General features: G+C 55.3%; 1 protein-coding gene across 21 annotated transcripts in view; it reads left to right on the forward strand.

Moving 5' to 3' along the window:
• Window positions 1-21968, forward strand: part of NFASC (neurofascin) — a 202073-nt gene that overhangs the window by 172950 nt on the left and 7155 nt on the right. For 9 of the 21 annotated variants that reach the window (XM_061381961.1, XM_061381960.1, XM_061381970.1 and 6 more), the window contains 5 exons: window positions 4512-4739; window positions 8144-8260; window positions 9333-9485; window positions 17099-17230; window positions 19536-19605. In XM_061381961.1, the coding sequence (XP_061237945.1) occupies window positions 4512-4739; window positions 8144-8260; window positions 9333-9485; window positions 17099-17230; window positions 19536-19605 (700 nt within the window). The remainder of the gene's footprint in view (window positions 1-4511; window positions 4740-8143; window positions 8261-9332; window positions 9486-17098; window positions 17231-19535; window positions 19606-21968) is intronic. The other 12 variants (XM_061381972.1, XM_061381973.1, XM_061381980.1 and 9 more) reach the window with 3 other exon arrangements.

The following is a 21968-nucleotide window of genomic DNA, read 5'->3' on the forward strand; positions in this document are numbered from 1 at the left end:
CCATCTGTCTGGCCATCTGTATTTGGCCAAGGTAGTCTGTGCACCAGGTGGACACTTTTGGACCGAGCCATCCACTTTGGAATGTCTGGGAACTGCTGCCCTTGTGTTTGGCTCAACTCATATCTGCCAACGTTTGCTGGGCAGCTCCGTGGTGGGTTCTGGGTGACAAAAGATGAATAAGAGACATGTTGTCTCTTAATTTTCTTCATTTCTTGCATGGTGTCACCCAAAACTCTGGTGGAAAACCCTTGGCCTTGGCTGGGGCGTCTTCCAGAGTATGTTAGATAACACACTGGGTTGAGTACTTCAGGGAGGGGTCCTGTGCCTCCAGGTCCACCTTGGCCCTCCATCACTCTCAGTTATCACCCTGGCCCTCCATCACTCTCAGTTATCACCCTGGCCCTCCGTCATTCTCAGTCACCGCCCTGGCCCTCCATCACTTTCGGTCACCACCCTGGCCCTCCGTCGCTCTCGGCTATCGCCCTGGCCCTCCGTCGCTCTCGGTCACCGCCCTGGCCCTCCACCGCTCTCGGTCACCGCCGTGGCCCTCCGCCGCTCTCGGTCACCGCCCAGGCCCTCCATCGTCCGTCGCTCTCGGTCACCACCCTGGCCCTCCGTCGCTCTCAGTCACCGCCCTGGCCCTCCGCCGCTCTCGGTCACCGCCATGGCCCTCCGCCGCTCTCGGTCACCGCCCAGGCCCTCCATCGTCCGTCGCTCTCGGTCACCACCCTGGCCCTCCGCCGCTCTCGGTCACCGCCCAGGCCCTCCATCGTCCGTCGCTCTCGGTCACCGCCCTGGCCCTCTGCCGCTCTCGGTCACCACCCTGGCCCTCCGCCGCTCTCGGTCACTGCCCTGGCCCTCCGTCACGCAGTTGCCAGCCTGGTGGTCTCTGCTGGGCAGTGACCGTATTGGTTCTGCTGTCGTTGGAGATGGCATCCCAGCCCAGCAATGTGTCTGTCCAGCCCGTGGGCCACTCTGCCTATAAGCCCCACTTCTGGGCCTTATTTCCCTTTTATCTGCTACCCTAACCCCGCCCCGGGGATTGAAGGCATTTGAATCCCCTTAGACCTGAACACGGGACAGTTTCCCTGGAAAGCCTGCCCTTCCCTCCTGCCTGCACACAGCTCTGACAGCTCACTTCCTGACTTCCAGCCCTTCCCCCAGAACCTTGCCTTCTTGCCTCTACCCTCCCAGTCTCTCTGGTCCTGTCCATCCCTGGGACAACAGACACTGTTAGCAGTGGACCAGAGAGAGTGCCGATTCACCAGCTGTGACCGCGGCCAGCTAAAGCACCGCTGCTACTGCCCCTGCGGTGCTGGGCATCCTCTGGGAGGGCACCTGGGACGCGATTCCTTTCCTCCCACTCCTCTTGGGCCCCTCTCGCTAACGCCTGATTATTGCTGCCAAGCTGAAGGAAAAGCATCTAGGCTCGGAGAACGCAATGGCACCCCACTCCAGTACTCTTGCCTGGGAAATCCCATGGATGGAGGAGCCTGGAAGGCTGCAGTCCATGGGGTCGCTAAGAGTCGGACATGACTGAGCGACTTCACTTTCACTTTTCACTTTCATGCATTGGAGAAGGAAATGGCGACCCACTCCAGTGTTCTTGCCTGGAGAATCCCAGGGACGGGGGAGCCTGGTGGGCTGCCGTCTATGGGGTAGCACAGAGTCGGACACGACTGAAGCCATTTAGCAGCAGCCATCATCAGAGAAAACCCTTGCTCTAGCCACACTGGGTGGAGGGACCGGAGAGGGAGGGGTTGAGACCGTGGCAGCATCTTCAATTCTCGTTCTTGTCTCTGCCCAGCGGAGCCCAGGAAGGACTTGTTCTGGCCCTCTCCACATCTCTGTTTCTAGGGCTGCTCGCTGCAGTGCCGGGGGGGACGCATGTGGGCCTCCAGTCAGCCCTGTGTCCGCTTGAGCATGTGTCCCTGCCCGTGGGAGGACCAGCGCCCACAGGAGAGTGTGTGTAGTCTCCCGGGGCTGGAACGCAGAACCACTGTGCACGTGGGGGGAAGCCCGCATCTCTGCACTCTACAGAGGCGGGTGACTTAGAAGCGAGTGTCAGTTTTTTGATGATGTCTTTTAAGTAGTCATAGCAAAGGTGAGCCTTCTGAAACTATTAGGAAACACACTATTGATAAGGAGCCAAATCAGAGTAGTTCTGTCCAGATGGACAAAATAGCTTCTCAGGGTTCCTTCCAGCAACTCAGAACAGCAGGAAAAGCCCATGTGCATCCATGGCCATAGAGCTGCCAGTACGAGGCCTAGGAGGGAGCTCGCCTTTGCCCTGTGGATCTCAGACTCGTGTGTGTGTGTGTGTGTGTGCATCTGTCTCTTTGCCTGTCTTGGTGAGTGGGATAGGACAATTCCCGCTGGCTGATCTCTTGAAACACTAGGCTTGCATTCCAGGCCTGGGCCACTTGAAATGCATCCTTGAATACTGACTGTGAGAGGGAGAGTTTTTCCCACTACATGTTCCCCTCACGCCCACCTTCCTGATGTCCGTGTTGACTGGGGTTTGGAGAACGTAGCGCTGTCTGTCCTGACCTTGTCCAGGAATCTCTGGAATGCATGGGGCACGGTCAGTTGCCCACTGTGACCTCTGTGATCAGCACCCTCAGGCCCAATAACGCCTCTGATCTTATAAATAGGGAAGCAACTGGGATCCCAGGAACAGTTCTCCTGTTCTATGGGGGACTTGTAACATGGAGGCCCACGGGAATGAAAAGGGCTTTTGTTGGTCAGGCTCTTGTTGAGAAGGCTTAACATCTCTTAATTCTTGAGAGAAGCTTTCTGGCAGTTTTCTCTCTCGTTTCTTTCTTGCTCCGGCCCTCTTCTAGGGAGTATGGATAGTATTTTCCTGAACTTCTGGAGATTTGAGATAAGATAGGATATCTTTCTTCCTTGGAAGTTAGAGTTACCTATTTGTGTCTTAAGGGCTTCCCTGATAGCTTAGTTAAGTAAAGAATCCATCTGCAATGCAGGAGACCCTGGTTTGATTCCTGGGTCAGGAAGATCTGCTGGAGAAGGGATAGGCTACCTACTCTAGTATTTTTAGGCTTCCCTGGTGGCTCAGTCAGTAAAGAATCTGCCTGCAATGCGGGAGACCTGGGTTCGATCCCTGGATTGGTAAGATCCCCTGGAGAAGGGAACAGCTACCCACTCCAGTATTCTGGCCTGAAGAATTCCATATACAGAGGAGCCTGGCAGACTACAGTCCATGGGGTCACAAAGAGTCAGACACAGCTGAGTGACTTTCTGCCCTGTTACCAGAAAGTAGGCTGGTCAGATCACAGGAGATAGAAGATAAGGAGCGGTATCCCTGGCTCTCTTGATTTCCCATCATTCTTCTCAGCATTAGCAGTACTGGAACTAAAGAGTAATAGGCCAGCCCTTTGTTAGCATCCACGGCTCTTCTGTAGAAAGAAAGAGGGTCTATGGACACGCTGTCACGATAGACTTAACCCGCTATGGCTCACCCCTGTCAAAAAGTAGCTTTGAATGGGAGATGAGAAAGTAAGAGTTACGGCAGATGTGAAGCCCTCTGAAGATTTATGCGAAAAAGCAGGCCGCCTGTGCCTCACTCATATCTTGGGATTTCTGCATTTACTGTGGACTGGGGAGGCGGGGCCCAGGACCCAAATGTCCTAGAGAGAAAGGCAGTTACTACAAGTTAGGGTGGTGGTTGTTGTTTAGTTGCTAAGTTATGTCCAACTCTTTGTGACCCCCTGGACTGCAGCCCGCCAGGCTTCCCTGTCCTTCACTATCTCCCTGAGTTTGCTCAAACTCATGTCCATTGAGTCAGTGCTGCCATTCAACCATCTTATCCCCTGTCGCCCCCAGGATGGATCGGGGTAATTGCAGGAAGGACCATCCCTGGGCAGAGAAGACGGGAAGAGAGGCAGGAAATGAATATGAGCTGAGAGCCTGGGGAAGGGGTGACAATGGAGGCAGAAAAGAGGAAGCACGGGACAAGGCTTGCCCGCAGAGTGGGGATGCTTCTCTCTCTGTCGATGGGTTTGGGTGGTATTAGAACTCAGGCAGGCGGGAGGAAGTGTCGTTTTGGAGTGAACGGTTGGGAATGGCAGGCTTCCTGGTGCCCCTGCAGATGGGGCCCTGCCAGCTGCCCATCTCAAGGCCCAGGCCCCAGGCCTGGACCCGAGTGATGCTGCTTGGCCTCTGCTGGGTGGCGCTTGGCCTGGGACTCCATGTCATCCCTGGGGTCTGAGCGACTCAGTACATGTGTCATCTTCATCACTGCCCTTGGCTGGGTGCATGCTGGGAGCTTTGAGCCACATAGGCCGTGAGAAGAAAATGAAACACTCAGGCTTCATTCTCTTCCCTTCCCGCGGCCCTGTACCTGCCTGACCCATCTGTCCTGCTTGGGGAGCCTTCCGGTCACTCAGCTCCATCAGGCCCATGGGCTGCCTGCCTTGCACGCGGGGCCGTGCGTCCAGCCTTGGGACAGCCGGACCGATCAGACGCGGCTATTTTACATTTCCCCTTAGCGCCTCCCACGTCGCCCCCGACCACGGTGGGCGCGCCTGGCACGGTGAGCAGTACCGATGCCACTGCCACCGCCGCCGCCACCGAAGCCACAACAGTCCCCACCGTCCCACCTGTCGCACCTACCACCACCGCCACCACCGAAGCCACAGCCACTACAGCCTCCACCGCCACCACCACCACCACGGAGAGTCCCGCTACCACCTCCAGGACTGAGATCCAAGAATCCGGTACTGCCCATCGTCCATGCCCCTGCCCCTCCATGCGCAGGCCTCCCCAGACAGGAGGGGGGAGACTGGATTCTCAGGCTGGTGGCCTCGAGGCACAGAGCACCCTGCCCCAACTCTTTGGGGGGTCTCCACCACTCAGACCCCGTGTCCTAAGCTCAGATCCTTGTTCTTTAACAGGGCTACAACCACGCAGGCAGGCACTCCAGGGCCCACACGGTAGGGCCGCCTCCAGCTACATACTGAGGGATCGGCTGAGGGCTGAGCACTGCAGAGGGGGCGAGGAGGGAAGGAGAGGGGCCGGACATTGGCCAGCTGGCCTACGAAGGCCTCCTGTCCTTGCCGTGTTGCCCTAGCCTTGCAGCAGAGCCTGGGGAGTGGGGAGTAGCCGGCCAAGCCAGGCGGCTCTGTTCTCAGAACCCCGCGCCTCCCTTGAGCCTCTCCTGGAAAAGCAGGTTTATAGGCTTTTTTTATAAGGTCAGAGCTTCCAGGAAATGGTACTGCCGAGGAGTCCTGAAATGCTGGCAAGTGCTCTGTTGCTCTCCCCCCTCGTATTCCCCACACCCCCGGATATACACACGGAGGGAAAACCACAGGCTTTCTAGAGGCCCCTGGGAAGGATCGATCCCAGGGCTGGCCTGCTGAGCCCAGACAATGTGGTGTTCCTGCATCAGGTAGCCAGGCCGGGAAGCTCTGTACTTGCAGCCTGTGGAGACCCCTCGGGGACCCAGCAGTGCTTCTGAGAACTGACATCAAACACTCCTATTACCGCGGAGGGGAGGGCCTCCAGCTTGTGGAGCCCAGAGACCAACTGTCAAGCCAGCATGATGCGGCGGCAGGGCTGCTGGCGGGAAGCGCCCAGAACGCTCCTCCAGCAGCTGCAGGGCCATAGGCCCCTCTCTCTCCTGGGCACGTCCCTCCAGCTGCCAGGGCTGCACTCACCCCACCCGTGTTCTCTCAGCACCCAACTGAGAATGGAGGCTTAATGGACGTGTGAGTCTTTTCTTTAATCCAGTTACATGGAGTTGTGTGAGCCGTAAGTGAGACACGCAATGTGTAGCTGACATGATGCTCCTCAGACCTTGAAAACTGATTTGGCTTAAAGCTGCAGTATCAACAATGTAACAGCCTGCTCTGCAGGAAAAAGTTGGCTAAGGAGAAACCTGCTAGGCTGTCAGAAGCTGCCGCTGGCAGTTTGGTGATGGGTGTTCTTTGGGGCCACAGGAGGCTTCAGGTGGGCCTCTGGGTCCCACGTGGATGCTCCAAATTCACAGAAGAGATGTGCTGAGAATGAAGACAGGGAGTGGGTCTTGCTCCTGGAAGGGTTGGCCCTGCTGCCACAGAGGACGAGCCCGTGGACATGCACGCAGAGTTGTAGCTACACCCGAGATGCCGCAGGGGCTGGGCTGCCCTCCGAGCTCGTCCTTACGGGGCCCTCTTGACATCCCTGCTCCCTGCACGCAGCACAGTGGCTCTGCTGCCCAGGGTTTCCAAAAGGAATGTACATCTTTATCATGTCTTACAACTGAGGACAGGATTGTTCCTAAGTTTACTTTTTTTTTCAGGGTGAAATGTGACTTTGTCCTTAAGTTCTCCTTTTTTGATCTCAAGGGATACCCCTTAAGTCTCACATCTCAGGAGTTGACAGAACAATCCCTGCTTCCCTTCAATTCTTTTTGTTTTTATAGTCATTGATAGCTTTCCTTATTGCTGCCTCTCTCTGAGCTTTTCATCTCTTTAATGATCATCATCTTGGTATTTCTAGGTGGCAGAGCCTTCCTCCACCTCCCAGTAAAAATCATTTGGTTTCCCATTGCTTGACCTTATCTAATAGTGCTCCCATTTCCATTACCTTTAAGACAGTCAGCCTTGGGCCAGGGTTGTATTGGTGGTCAAACTGTTTAAACCCAAATCCTTGGGCTTATTTCCAGGGCCCAGAGCTGAGGAGGGAAAATGTCAAGTCCCCAAACCATAACCAATCACAATTCACTCCCACTAGAAAGAGCCATGAGCTTCTAAGGAGCTGGGATTCGGGCTGACTGAAAACAGCCGATACAGTGGAAACCGTTGACAGATGAGTCAAGAAGCCTGCCTTCTGCCCTGCCCGCAGAGAAGGCCTGGCGCCATCAATGGAATCTCTTTCTTGCTCCTCACCTAAAACGAATCCCATTCACCTGGGACCACCGGCAGCTGACGAGGCTGGAGTAGAAAAGGCGCTTCTTTGGAGTGCAGACCAGGAGATCGTTAATCACTTCCCGAGCCCTGCAGACTCAGTCACGTGTCAGATAGATAATGAACACATGCATCACCAATGTACTCTATTCATTTACTTTTGACAAGTGAGTTGGTGACAGTGCCCCCTTGCATGCTAATAAAATATACAGGAGCCACACTGGTAAAGTCTTTGAAATACAGGGCTTCATGCTAGTACTCCACTATTAAATCTTTGCTGAGAAATGGGATACAGAGACTAGACTGCTGGGATGTTGAAAAATGATTACGTTTGAAGATTACTGCCACTCTCCTGTCCACAGGCTATGGTTTCAGATTTGTGTGATGGCTTTAATAAAGTAGCTCCCAGCTCATAGGAACTAGATAATTAATGTCTTCTGTGTTGCATGGAGATCAAAGATACAGTGCTAAGAAGCCAACAGAACAGGATTCTTCTGGTATCTGGACCTCTGAATGTTGGGTGTCAAGAAGGAGTTATCTTCTATGGTCCCATGAAAGGGAGAGGAAGGATTCGTACTGTCTCTTCTTGGAGCTCTGGGGTTTCAGGCCCAAGTCCCGTTAGATGGTCTGAGGCCATTTTTCACAGAGTTCAGCGTCTTGGTGACCAAGAATGACCCCAAGGGCTCCGTGTAAGTTGCCACTCTCCGTCTCCAGTTTCAGGAGCGCAATAAGGTTTTCATTTGGTCTTGCCCTTTATGCAGATCTCATCATGACTCTCAACTGGCTTTTCAAGATGCCTTTTTCCTTTCTGTAGAATGTCTGTAGCTGATGGGAAAGAGGCACATCTCCCCCACAACCCCCACCCTGTCTGCATCCTAGCTAACAGGGCTTTTCACTGCACCATTGAAATCTGTGACAAGGGACCTAAAAAGGGAAGGAACCCTGGTTAGGGCCTCCGGTGGCCTGGCCCACACCACTCTCTCGTTCGCACCCCCGCCTATGTGGACACACAGTTTCCAGCTCTGCCTCATACACAGGGCCCCTGACTGTACTGCTCATGCCTGGATGGCGACCTCTGGCCTGGCCGCCAAGGCTGCAGCTTGGAGCTCCGTCAGGCCCTGTGTGCGGCCCCTTCCTACTTACCCTGTCCCGGCTGCCCGTGTGTGCCTGTCTGTCTGTCTGTCTCCGGTGCCTCCTCCCTCCTCACCACTAACTCCTGTTCTAACCCCCGCCAGCCCCCGACGAGCAGTCCATCTGGAACGTCACTGTGCTCCCCAACAGTAAATGGGCCAACATCAGCTGGAAGCACAATTTCGGGCCCGGAACTGACTTTGTGGTTGAGTACACCGACAGTAAGCATTGCTGTGTGGGTGCGGCAGCAGTCGCCGTGGGTAGCGCAGATGCCCTTAAAGAGGCCCCGGGCACTCCCCCGGGCCTGGGGAGGCCTTTCAGCTGCTCCACTGTGGCTTCGTGAAGTCGATAACGTGCTCAGGCAGCAGGGGTGGGCAGAGCAAACTCAAGGTGAAGGAAGGGGTTTCTGCACCTTCAGTGGTGGTCTGGGGGTACCTTGCTCGGCAGCGGGGGGGTGGCCTGGCTGAGGGCCCTTTGTCCATTTCCTGCCCAGGACAAGGGTTTTGACGGCACCCCAGTGAGCTCGCTCTCGTTGCTGTGTGGATTCCTTTACTTAGGATCCATACTCTTAGTGTCTCCCCTGGACAGGTGGACCCCCAACTGTACTTTGCTCACAGAGGGACGCCAGCTGCCCACAGGTCAGAGACACCGTCCAGGGTCACACGTCTCAGCTTGAGCTGAGCTGGTCCTCCTTTACTGGATATTTGTGAGACTGGAGTGGGGTCCGGGTAGCTGGGGGAAGGCCCCCTTCCGGAGGGCTCAGACCCACCGTGCTGGCCTGTTAGACTTGTGCTGGAAGGGCACCCAAAGCTCTGAGAGAGAAGAAAACCAACTCTCGGTTCTCTGCGGTTGGAGAACCCAGAACTGCTAGTTTGTCGTACTTTTGCAGTGCTTCCCGTGACCAGCATTCACCCCGCCCCCAGACACCGAGGCTGTTGCTTCTCCCGCAGCGCGAGCTCACGCGGCGAGAAATGAGAGGGCAAGCCGGGAGTGCGGCCCGAGGAGCAGAGGCCCGGCTTCCCTCTGCCACCCTGCGGGGTGCTGAGTTATCCTCTCAGGGCAGCAGAGCGCTGGCTGACACCCTGAGAGCCTAAGGAAGCGGGTCCTAGTGTGCTCAGCGCCTCAGCCTGTGGCGAGCACAGAGAGCCTCACGAGGGGCAGCGTCTTGCGGGACGGCCTGGCCCCCGCCGCCCCCACCGTGCCTCCACCTTTAACAGGCACCCAGGCGTCTAAGCTTTGCCTCTCCAGCTCCCTGTGCCCGGCCTTAGGCTGACTGAGGTTTCTGTTCCCCAGGCAATCATACGAAAAAAACTGTCCCTGTTAAGGCCCAGGCCCAGCCCGTACAGCTGACAGACCTCTATCCCGGGATGACATACACGTTGCGCGTTTATTCCCGGGACCACGAGGGCATCAGCAGTGCCGTCATCACCTTTATGACCAGTGCAGGTGAGAGGGGTCTGGCCTGGCCGTCCCCAGCAAGCATGGGCATGTCGTGCTCATCCTCAGCTTCCCGCTTGTCTCTCCTCCCGGGAAGGAAGACTCGCCCTCCTGTTCCTCACCTTGCATGGCGCGGCGCGGCTCTTACGTGTCAGGCTGCAGCTACCGGAAAGACAGAATGAGCCAAAAGTGCATGCCACCAGAGAGGAAAGTGCGCGTCTGACCCTGTGGGGATGAGGGGGCATCAGACGGAAGCCAGGCCACGCAGCCTGAGGTCAGTGGGGGCCCCCTGGCCTCCACTGTGCTGGAACCATGAGGGCTCGGTGTGAGCATAAACATGGTCTTTGTGTGGGGGTCTCGGGGCAGTGCGACCTGGCCTCACACGGGCTCGCTTCCTGCATGTGGGGTTAGGGGATAGGACCAGGTCTTGACCCCAGAATCTTCCCAGGAACCAAACCAAGGATCAGCATGTATGGCATTGCCTTGCCACTGCCAACCGTTGTTTAAAAACTCCAAAGTGTGTTACCCGAATTGTTTGGAGCTTTGTTTTAGTTTAACTTTGCCCCAGGTTTGTCATGGCTTAAAAGTAGTTGACCTTTTGTTGCACTGAGGAGGAGAAACTTTCCAGTCCTAGAAGACCTCTGGATCTTTCAGGGCTTCAGCTGTGGATGGAGAAGCTTCTTCATTTGTACCAAACCAACAGGGAAACGGGGGGTCAGTTAACAAGGTTCAGAAATCTCTCTGTTGGTCAGGGTGGCTGGCAGTCTGGAGGGCATTGCTTGCCTGTTTGTGTCTCTCTTTAAAGTCAGCTGGGCAGGCTGGCCAAGGGGCCGTTTTGCTAAGCCCTGGGGAAAGGATGAGTTTGGGGAAAGAGACAAAAACGAAAGGACCAGTCCCTGCCCTCAGGCACGTCCTGCTCAGGGGCAGGTTACTAGACACAAGGCTAAAGGAAAGAACGCAGCATGGTTTCTGTGAAGTTCTAAACGTGGACTTATGTGTCCTCCTGCGCCTGGCTTGAGGAGGCTGATCCTGGTGGCTTGCGTCTCGAGAGTCTCAGCCCGTGTGTGTAATGCCTCCCCCACCCCTTCCAGCCTGGTCCCTCCCGGACTGGGTGTCCCGGCCTCCTCCCTGTGTCTCTGCCTGTTCTGCGCATGTGCATGTCCATGCCTGTCCATGCCATCCAGACTCGGGGAGTCTGAGTCCTGCTGCCTGCTTGAGGCTAACCAGGCCGGCTCGGGCAGGAAGTCTGCAAGGAGCCAGGTCATCCCGGGAGCCAGGCCCGGACGCTGGGCAGTGGACCGACTGAAGCAGGGGGCTGGACTCCGACCCAGTCAGGGTGCCAAGCTGGTGCTCCCCGATGCATGCGTTCGCTTTTGCTTTGTTACAAACTTGAGTCGAGCCCAGAGGCAGAAAGCAAGGATGAGATCTGATGATCGAGTTCCATCCCAGGGAATGCAGCAAAAGCCAGCTCAGCCTGCTTGCAGAGCTTAACTTCGCCCAGTGCTGAGCCCAGGGGCTGTGGGTGTGGGTTGGGGAGGAAGAGCCAAAGGGGAAAGGGCCAGTCCCTGCCCTCAGGGACGTCCCAGTCTGCTCTGATGTCCCAGCATTCCATGCAAAGAAAAACAATGGTAGTGATTGAGATGCACTTCTGAACACTGACTCAGATGTTCATTTTTCCTTTCCTGTGGTTGCTATGGAGAGGCTGACCCCATAGCTTGCTTTCAGGGTGAGTGAGGCCTGCAGCGCTCGCATGTGTCCCCACCTCCTCCCCATGCAAGCTGGAGAGGGCAGGCTCATGACCCTCGCTCTGGGCACTTACTGCTCCCTTTCCTCACGGGCTGGCTAGAAATGACTATGTGCAAATCACATAGAGAAGAAAAATATTTTTACTTTCTAAACTTTGTGTATGCCTGTGAGCGTGTGTCCAGATCCTCTGAAAATACACAAAGGAGTGGGTGGACTCCAGAGCCAAGTTCACACAATCATCTCCCAGGTCCCTGTGTCTCATCAAGTTTATGACCATCTTGGGGCCCAACCACTGGTCTTTAGACAACCACAGGCTATCACTTCCGTCCATAGACTCAAACATGTTACAATGGTTCATGCAGGAAATGGAAAAAAAAAAAAAAAACACAAGGAATGCTCACAGGCTCCTTGACTCTCACCAGAAAGATCCCATGTGAGAAGTTAATCACTTTCTTGAAGCTTTTGAAGCCAAAGAGGCCTGAGGGGCCCCAGCACATAACTCTGGATTCCAAGAGACCTGTCAGCTCTCACATCCTGGAGCAGGCTGGATGGGGTGCTGACAGGGGCCCAGCGAGACAGACAGCAAGCTGCCTTAGGCTTCAGGGACATGGGAGGAGGGACATTAGGGGACCTACCTGTGGTCAGCCTCTTTTTGCTGTGCTGGGAGAAACCCAGGATGGAGTGAGATAAAGATGGAAAGGTGTAAAATGACGCATTAAGTGAGAGCAGCCATGCCAAACTGCATTTGAAGAAAGCCCATCCCTGTCATATTTGTTCTTCCCCCTATTTCTGAAATACAATTTTTCTGCCCGCTTTGAGTGACTGGTCTCTCTCCAATGATCAAACGGATTTCCTCTTGATTAGAGTGAAGAGTTAAGGGAACTGTGCTTTTCAAGTGAGCTACACATTTCCGAGCGGGGTTGTAGAGTATGGTTGTGGAAGGCACACAAAATATGACCTCTAGGCCAGAGTATGAGATATTAGAACTGTGTGTTCCCAGTGAACAGGTGCTGTCCTGGGTTCCGTTAGCTCCAGCAAAGGTCGTAAATGTAGATATTCACTGATCTTGGGATGTTGCTATTACTGTGACCATTAGGGATCTGGAAACATGTTGAATGGATCAATTAAGAATGGTCTTGGCAGACAAATGTAATTGCCCTGAAACCCTGCAAAAATGCCTCCTCCTTTCAGAGTCTTTGGAGTCATGTAAGTGAGATTATGTCCTAAATTTCTTTTGGTTCTTGAGAAACTAAATCATTTTGGCGGAGTCTGATTGAGCCCACCTTACCCCAGATCCCACTGGGTTTTTTGTTTCTTTGTTATTGTGTATCATTGACATTGATTAATTTTAGGCGTACAACATAATCATTTGATCTACCCAAAATAATTATCACAAGTTTAGTTAACATCTATCACCAAACATAGTTACAAAATCTGCTTGGTTTTGAAGAGCCTTGTATGTCTGAACTTCACAGAAAATTCTCTGGTCTTTTCAGTAAGGACTGAAAGTAACATTTGAACTTTGCATGGTGATGTCAGGGATGGAAAGCTATATTTAACTGGTAAATTTCTCATATGGCCACCTTCCCTGGAATTGCGCCTTTCTTTCCCAAGAGAAAGGGGTCTCATGGGAGACAGCTGTCAGCAAGATAGTGGAGCAAACAGGTCACTGCAGATATTCAGACCAACTTCTTTGCAAAAGGTGGGGACCACCGTTCAAACATAAGTTGAAATGACTTCGTCATCCCAGTGCCCAGGTGGCAGTGGTGAAGCCAATATCCTTGTGACCCTTCGGCTGGTATCAAGAAAAAATGAAAGAGGTAGCCCATGTTAACGGTGGTGGTGGTGGTGGTTTATTTGCTAAGTCATGTCCAACTCTTGCAACCCCATGGACTGTAGCCTGTCGGGCTCCTCTGTCTATGGGATTTCCCAGGCAAGGATGCTGGAGTGGGTTGCCATTTCCTTCTCCATAGTTATATTAGGATTAAATTGGCCATTAGTCAGTAAGTAGTCGGTGACGACTTGTTAGGTGACCAGCATCATGCTAAGGACACGGGGGCTCAAAGGATCCCCAGGTCTCCAGCCTTTGTAATATCATTGGACATCAGAACCCAGGAGACAGAGCAATTAAATGTTGCATCATGCAGAGTAAATGGGGTTGAAATCGGACCTAAGAGACTGGTGTGAGCTGGAGGAATCAGAGATTTAGGAAGGAGGGGTTGAACATGCAAAGGGGAAGGACAGGAAGGGTGGCCATCCAGGCTCTCTGGGGCAGGGTGGGGAGGGTGCGGAAGGGGACGATCAGGGCACCTGATTTGATTGAAGTGTTCTAGAAATGTAACAGCGTGATGTATTGTCGTATCCTTGAAGTCTGATGAACACAGACTGAGCGGAACCCTTTAGAACTGGGTAGTGACTTGACTACGGGAGACATTTTGGAAGGAGTAAACGATAGCCCTTAGAGGTGAGTTGTGAAGGCGCTGGCAGAAGCAGGGGCAGATGGGTGATCCAGGGAGATGTCAGGAGCAAGCCCTGGCCTTGCAGTGTGGAACCAGCGAGAAGAACAAGGAGAGATGAAAGGAGTTTGGAAAGGCATGGCCAGAGGACAGGCGAGAGAGTCTAGGGCGCCGCGGTGAGTCTGAGAAAGGCGCTCTTGGTGGTGGTGGGTGAGCACGGACTACAGCGGGCTTGGAGGCCAGCATGTGGGGCACGGAAAGGAGCTGGCAGGGATCGGCGATGATGGCGGAAGGTTGGAGCACTTACCTGTAAGAGGACAGTGTGCGCACAAGAGCCAAAAAGCCTGGCAGGTTCCTCAGCAATGCCTGAAAACAGGGAGCTTCGGCACGTTTAACAGAGAAAGGGAAGAGACAGCACTGGGGAAGAACTGGGAAATGCTAGAGTTTTCAGAGATCCTCACAGGACTGAGCCACCAAGGAGGTGAGGCGTTGGGTCCCTGCAGAGGGGAGAGAGGAGAGCCCCGTCAGGTATGGAAGGAGACGGTTGTAGAGCCTGTGACGCTCCAGTGGCCTCCAGTGTGGGGCAGGTGAGTGCAACAACGAGACACAGACTGGGCGGGAGACGGGGAGCAGGGAGGAGTCGAAGGAGGGCCAGGCTGCCGTGGAGGGCCCGTTGAAGTATGACTCGGCGAGTCCGTGACGGGCCTGGTTTGCATCTTCCGCCAGCAACGCTCACTGTAGAGCAGAAGAATGCAGTAACTGCCGAGGGGACCCACAGCGGGCGATTGGGTCAAGTGCTGGCACAGGTGCAGAAGGGAGGGCAGCATGGAGTCTGAGGGAGGCAGAGCCCCACCAGGCCGAGAGGGTGAGAGGGTGGGCCACGGGGCGGAGGCCAAGGAGCAGACGAGAACTGAGGGCCCTGTGTTCCGGGCTGTGGCCCAGCCCTGGGCACGACAGTCCCTCCAGTCCCTGACAGTCCCTCCTTCAAGGAGCTTACCTTCTGAGTGGAGTGGTAAAGAGCACAGACTCAAACCAGACAGCCTGGGGTCACACCTCAGCTCCACCACTTACCAGTTCCAGGGCCCTGAGCCGATCACTGACCTCAGCACCTCGGTTGCCTCACCTATGAAACAGGGTAATAGTACAAATCCACATTTTTGCCTTTTCCTACTGTTCATGGGGTTCTCAAGGCAAGAATGCTGAAGAGGTTTGCCATTCGCTTCTCCAGTGGACCACATCCTGTCAGAACTCTCCACCATGAAACATCTGTCTCGGGTGGCTCTGCACAGTATGGCTCATGGCTTCATTGAGTTACACAAGGCTATGATCCTTGTGATCATTTTGGTTAGTTTTCTGTGATTGTACTTTTCATTCTGGAGGCCATCGGATCGCAGTTCTTGCTTCTTCTTGAGAAAGGATGACAGGACAAGATGGTTGGATAGCATCATCGACTCAATGGATATGAATTTGAGCAAGCTCTGGGAGACAGTGAAGGGCAGGGAAGCCTGGCATGCTGCAGTCCATGGGGTCGCAAAGAGTCAGACACAACCTAGTGACTGAACAACAAATCCACCCTATGGGACTGTTGTGAGGGTTAAACTAGATAATTGTGGGAAAGTGCTTTGAGCTGTGTCAGCCCATAGGAAGTGCTTACAAGTGTAAGCTGTTAGCAGTAGTAGTATAGCCAGTTGTTATAAGTGCTATGAAAAGGGCACAATCAGTCCTGCAGATAGAGTGGCAGGGTGGGAAAGAGAGTTTTGTCTTAGCTGGGAAGGTCCAGGAAGGCCTCTCTGAAGAGATGACATTTGATGAGGCCGCTGTCTGAAGACAGAGCAGCAGATGCAGAGGACCCTGAGGCAGGCATGGGAGCGGCCGGGGGGTCTGGAGCGGCCAGGGTGGTGGGAGACGCGACTGATGGAGCCCCGCGGGTCAGGATAAGCAATAGAGGAGTTTTTCCTAGTGGTAACGAGAAACGCTGGAGGTTGAAGGAAGGAGGTAATCTGATCCTTGTAATCTGATCCTTTGTGGGGCTTGGGAAGACCTCTCAGATCTTGTGTGGGACATAGCCTGTGGACGCAGGGGTGGGACTTCCCCCACAGCACCCGGATCAACGTGGTCATGGCCATGGTCTTATGGAACTTTCCAGCCCGGACTGCCTGGGCAGCCAGACTGCAGAGAGAGGGGAAGGTCTTGTTCATCAGTCTTCATTGTTTATTGAGACCCAGCTTGGTGCAAGGCCCTTGGCTGGACGCTGAGAACACGGTAAAGACAGTTTTTCTGCCCACGAAGAGCAAAGAGTAGGCCACACCTGGATACCTGCCCTACACGATGGTGTGACTCAGACCCTGGGGTGCAGCCTGGGGTCACGTCTCTGCCCCCGAGCTTCTCCCCTGGGAGGCCCGGAGCCTCAGCTCGGGCTGCGTGACTCCCAGCACTCCCACCATTGTTGGGGTCTCCCAGAGGCTACTGCACTGGCTCTGTCTGCCCCAGGTTCCCTGCGGTCTCCTCTGTCCCTGATCCTGTCCTCCAAGTCGTGGTTTCCAGGGAAGGCTGCATCTTTTCTTCTTCAGTCCGTAGACAGGAAGAGGGCAGGTGACGCCTATGCACCCCACCCCTTCCCATCTCTAACCTCAGTCATGGGTCCTCCAGGACACCGTCAGACGTGCTCCGGTCTCCAGGCCCATGCAGCCTGCCCCTGGAGTCATGAAGGGGTCTCCCGCTTTGAGACAGGCCTCCACGTGTCCAGGCAGGGGTGGCAAGGGGCTGTCTGTCACAGGGGTCTCCACGTGTGGTGGAGTGGCGTGGGGTGTGCTGAAGGCATGGCCTCCCCTGGCCCATCTGAGGTGCCCATGCAGGGATGTTGGAGAGACACAAGGGAGTATGGGGCACCCTGGACTGCACCACACCCAGGTCCTGCTTCGGGAAAGGCTAACGGGCTGCGAGGACAGGTGTCTGTCCCGGTGTCTGTGCCGGCCCGCGAAGGTGTTCCCCCGGGGGTGTGCGTGTGACCGCGGCCCCCATTCCCGGGTGGGCAGCACGCAAGCTCAACCCGGCTCATCCACAGGGAGTCACAGTCAGTCCCTGGCCTTCCTTCCTTCCCCACCAGGCTGTGCCCAGCCACTGTGCTTGCAAGAATGCCAGTGCCTCAAGCTTAGGACGGTTCTCTTCCCAAAGGGCCTGCTCAGCCTTCTGCTGCTTATTCTGTTCCCTCTACTCCTTCCTTGTTGGTGCCTCTTTTCTGACCTTTTGCCCTTGCCTTTTCATCCCTGTAGCGGGGTGGTTTGAGCCAGAGGGCTGCCGGGTGGTAGCGGTAGGCTGCAGGAGGAACCTGGCCATGAAATAGCCGAAATTCTCCCTCCTCCTTGCGTGCCGCCTTGTGAACCGGTCATTCATGTGTGTGCCTCTGGCCCTCCCCCACAGCCTACACCAACAACCAGGCGGACATTGCCACCCAGGGCTGGTTCATCGGACTCATGTGTGCCATCGCCCTGCTGGTGCTGATCCTGCTCATCGTCTGTTTCATCAAGAGGAGTCGCGGCGGCAAGTACCCCGGTAAGATGTGTCCGAGGAGCCAGCTTCGGGGACAGGGCCACCAGGCTCTTCCTGTGAGTCGCCATTCTCTCAGCAAGCACAGCCCTTCCCCAGGCTGGGACGTAGGGTCCTCTTGCCTGTTCTGTGCACCGTAGAGTTGCCAGAAAGCACTTGAGTTAATTAAGCTCCCCTGAGGTGGGGGGATGGAGCAGTCCAAGCAGCCAGAGAGGGGATGGAAGGAGCCCTGGCTCCCATTAAGAGTGACCTTCCCTCCCCTGGACTCACCACCCATCTGCTCAGTAATTGGCTTTTTTCAGCCTGAATCTCATTAGGACCCTGTATCCCAGTGAAGGAGAAAGGAGAGATGCTTTTCTGTAACCATGAGAGAGAGAGGCTGGAGGGAGGAGAGGTCTGGATGGAAGAAGCACACGCACGAGAGAGGCTGTGGAGCTGGGCGCTCAGCACGGCGGGGTTGCAATCACAATACCTCAACAAGGGGACAGATGGCCCTATATGAGGAGCAGGCAGAGGCTGGGGGGTAGGTTGCACGGAGAGGAACCCCACCCCTCACCAGTCCTTAAAGGGCTTTGGGCTTTCCTTTGAGTCCCAGAGAGGTACTTCTGTTCTGTGGCCTGAAGATCCTCCAGCCCAGACAAACCAAGGTCAAGGACAAGGACCTCTGGCTTTTTTGTTTCTGGAAATATTGATTGTTTTTCAAACAGGGACAAGAAAGCCATCTGTCTGTGATGGGGTGGGGAGGGTGACAGGAGACAGGATAATGGATGACCCTGAGAGCAGAAGTCCAGCTGGACTGCAGGATGAAATTGCTCCCTGCCCCCAGAGCCATCACCAGATACACCCTGTGCTCTCCAAGCACTGGCTTCTCCCCATCTCTGTGAACAAGTCCTTCTCCACAATCTCCTAAAACTCAACTCAGAGAGAGGAGATTCTATTCTATTTTCTTCCTCTGGCCCATGTGCTCTCAGACCCTAGGATTCTAAAGGACTCCTTCAAGTCAGGAATGGCAGGAAATTATACTTCATTATTGGTGAATGATGGAGAGGGAAATGGCAGTCCACTCCAGTATTCTTGTCTGGAGAATCCCCATGGACAGAGGAGCCTGGCGGGCTACAGTCCATGGGGTCGCAAAGAGTTGGACACGACTGAGCGACTTAGCGCTTAGCATGCACATTGGTGAACGATTTGTTCACTTTGTTGTGCTGTGCTGGGATTGCTTTTCTTCTGTAAGAAAGGCTGAGGAAGGGCGGCCTCTCTGATCTCACTCCTTGTTCCAGGTGGAACTGGGACACCTGAGAACTGATCAGCTAACTCTGGACCTTCCTCTGCCCATTTCAGAAAGTTCTTCTTCCAGTTATGCCCCTTTCCTTACATCAGAAGATGAAAGAGCCAGGAGCCATGAGACCAGGGCTCCAGTGGCTCCAGTGTCCATTCGACATTTTGTTTAGTGGCTAATTGTTATGCGATGTCTTCCAGGCCTCAGCTTCCCTCCACGAAAATAGGGGTGGTTATCCTGCCTTGTGCCTCAAAAAGAAGCACAGTCATTCACCTGAGTGTCTGCGGTGCACCAGCCCTTGTCCTGGGTGCAAAGGGTCCTAGAAGAAGTGACTGCTCTGTCAAGGACAGGGCAGCTGGTGCAGTAGGAGGGTCACAGCACCAGACAGGGCCTGGGAGGAGTGCTGGCCATTCACGGGCGGTGTGGGAAAGGGGAGTCACGCAGACAAGTGGGGTCCCAGTTAGGAGAGCGCCTTCCATTCCAGAGGCGTGTACAGCGTGTCCTCTCTGCCCAGGACACTCTCCCAGGAGCTTTGAAGAGACACACAGTCCCCACCCTCAAGGAAAGAACTGGCATTCTATTACGGGCGTCATAAATGTGCACAAGTAATTGTCACACAGAGCAGGATTAAGAAAGGTGCCAAGGAATTCCCTGACAATCCAGTGGTTAGGACTCCATGTTAAGGAGTGCAGGGGGCGTGGGTTGGATCCCTGTTCACAGAACTAAGATCTCGCCTGCCACACAGTGTGGCAAAAAGGAAAGTTGCCAAGGAAAGGACGGCGTCCAGGTGTTTGGGAAGGACCTCATGGAGAGGCTGAGGCGAGCCAGGTTGGGGAAGATTTCAGTGGTCAGTAGAGATGATGGCGAGGAGGCAGAATTAGCCTGGAACCTGCTTAAAAGCGGGAGGCAAGAAGCAGAGGGCGTGGGTGGTGCTGTATCGAGAAAGAGGTGTTGAACCCAGAGGCAGCGTCTTTGGCTGTTCCTTTGGGGCCAGTCATCACCTCTGTGTCTTTGTTTCTCTTCCTGACCAAGTGCGAGAAAAGAAGGATGTGCCCCTCGGCCCTGAAGACCCCAAAGAAGAGGATGGCTCCTTTGATTACAGGTGCGGGGTCCCCTTCACTCCTGCTCACGCACAGCACCCCTGTCTGGTGGGTTTTCCTTCCTGCCCTCAGGGCTGACAGCTGGGCTCAGAGGCCACCGCGTGGAGGTGCTCCCATCAGCTCTGCCTGTGGCGGGAGCACCGCCCAGCACACTCACACTCATTTGATGAGCAGCGTTTTATTCATCCAGCTGCACAACTCAGGTTTATTGTGTTCTTTGTATGTGTGTTTCTACCTTTTTGCTCTGAAAGCGAGCCCCAGGCTCCCTCTTGCTGTGCAATGAGCTCTGCTCTCAGCTTCCCATCTGCCTGTACCCCACCCCAGCCCTGAAAATGATGATGACACGGGGCCGTTGTATTATATTTGAGACTCAACTACAGGAGGGTGAAGGGAGCGATGTTCTGGGCCTTTCCCTCAGGACCTAGAATGACATCTCTGGGCTGCAGCCTGGAATGGGCCTTGGACAGCATTTGTTCTGGCGCCCGTGTCCCCAACAAGAGGACCAAGGCCCGGACTAGGAAGTGACCTGGCCAAGCCTCATGCACTCCCCACTGTGAGCTAGTACAGAACTGGGGAGGCCGGGCCGCAACGTCCGGCTACTGCCCTTGTCCTGCGCCCATGCTTCCGCTCAGGTCTGGACGGGCCTTTGTATCTGGCTTAACAGAATTGTCATCTGTCCATTTTAATGGCAAGTGTGCTTTGAGCAAAGGACTAGTGCAGAATGAGTCCTGGAGGTCTCCCCAGGCCAGGTGCGATGGGAGGAAGTGCTCAGATCAGAGCCCACCCCCACCAGTCTCTCTGGGCCAGGCCACCCCGTCCCCCTCTGACCTCTCCTTAGCCTGTCTTGGGCCTCTGCCACGTTGCCCGTCAGCAGCCTCCCAGACAGGATCAGATCAACGGGCAGCTGAGCCGCTGCCCACACAGGAGCCATCTGCCTCAGCTCCCCCTCTGCCTGTACCCCACCCTGGCCCTGAAAATGGTGACGACACGGGGAAGTTGTATTGTGTTTGAGACAGCTGGTTGAGGGATGAAGGGAGCGGTGTTCTGGGCCTTTCCCTCAGGACCTAGAATGACATTCTGGGCTGCAGCCTGGAATGGGCCTTGGACAGCGTTTGGTCCAGGGCCCGTGTCCCCACCGAGAGGACCAAGGCCCAGGCTGGGGAGTGTCTGCGCCTTATAGACTGTCTGTCCGTCCACTCTCTGCATCCTCATAAGCCTCCCAAAGGGCAAGTGTGAGAGGCCCTTCCCCAACAGTCCTCAGCACCCTTCGTGGGGCCCAGCTTCCCCGTTGGTCCAGGGTCCTTCTCTGGCCATGAGTCCCAGAGGGCCTGGGCCTTCTCTCCCCAGACCCTCAGTGCAGCTCGAGGCGGCGTGAGGGGTGGGCCCAGGGACCTGTGCCGGGAGAAGCTGCTTTCTCGGGCACCTCTCCTCCCAGACACCACAGTTGCTGGGTGAAAGCGTGTGCTTCCTCCCCACTGCCACCCCCGGGCCCACTGACTCTGAGGCTGGAGACACAAATACTGGTGCGTGCACGCACGGGCTTACACAGCACACACATGGGCACACACACGTGTGTGCACCTGCACACCCCTTGGCTGTGGCTCTGGGGGGCCTGCAGCATCCATCCTGGAGCCCCACTTGGATGAATCCCAGAGTCGGAAGTTGGAAAGGGTGAAAATCAGTATGTTAGAGGAGAAACCAGGTTCCCGGGCGGGACAGCCTGGGGTGTGGGCTCGCCCTGCTCGTCTGGGACCCCCCTGCCCAGCACCTCTCTGGTGGGGCTCTCTCTGCTTCTCTCTCCCTTGTCTGTCCACCTGGTCCTCAGAGGTCTTCTGGAAGGGAGGCGAACGGGTGCCTAGACCACAGGGTCACAGTCCTTTCCCGGATGTAGGTCCTCTTTCCCCAGAAGAACCTAGCACAGTGAAGCCCTCTCCCACAGCCTCCACGCCCGCTGGGCCAGCCTGGCCAGTGCCTGCATGTAGCTTGGGGGCCTGGAGTTCACAAGAATCACACAGACAGTCATCACGACCGTGCAGCGGGAGTGGAGAGCCCTGGGGAGAGGGTGCCGGTGAAACAGAGTGGCAAGTGGGGTCAGGGGCTTGGTCATTAGAATCTGCTTGTTTTTCAAAACATGAATTTCACCCCCTGAACAAAGATAACGTAACCCTGGAGGCCCACTTCCATCTCAGCTGCCCCTCCCGCAGCCCTGCCGTCAGTTAGGCCAGGAGACAGGGCCACTGTCCCTTGGCGCGCGGTGGGGGTGTCTCGCTTGGCGCAGTGGGGGTGGGCTGCTAGCTTCCCACCTGCTGGTGCCCAGCTCCTCTGCTCTGGTTCGCAGCCCTCCCCGCCCCTGGCAGCTGCCTGT

The sequence above is a fragment of the Bos javanicus genome, chromosome 16 (assembly GCF_032452875.1).
Source record: "Bos javanicus breed banteng chromosome 16, ARS-OSU_banteng_1.0, whole genome shotgun sequence".
Classification (NCBI taxonomy): domain Eukaryota; kingdom Metazoa; phylum Chordata; class Mammalia; order Artiodactyla; family Bovidae; genus Bos; species Bos javanicus.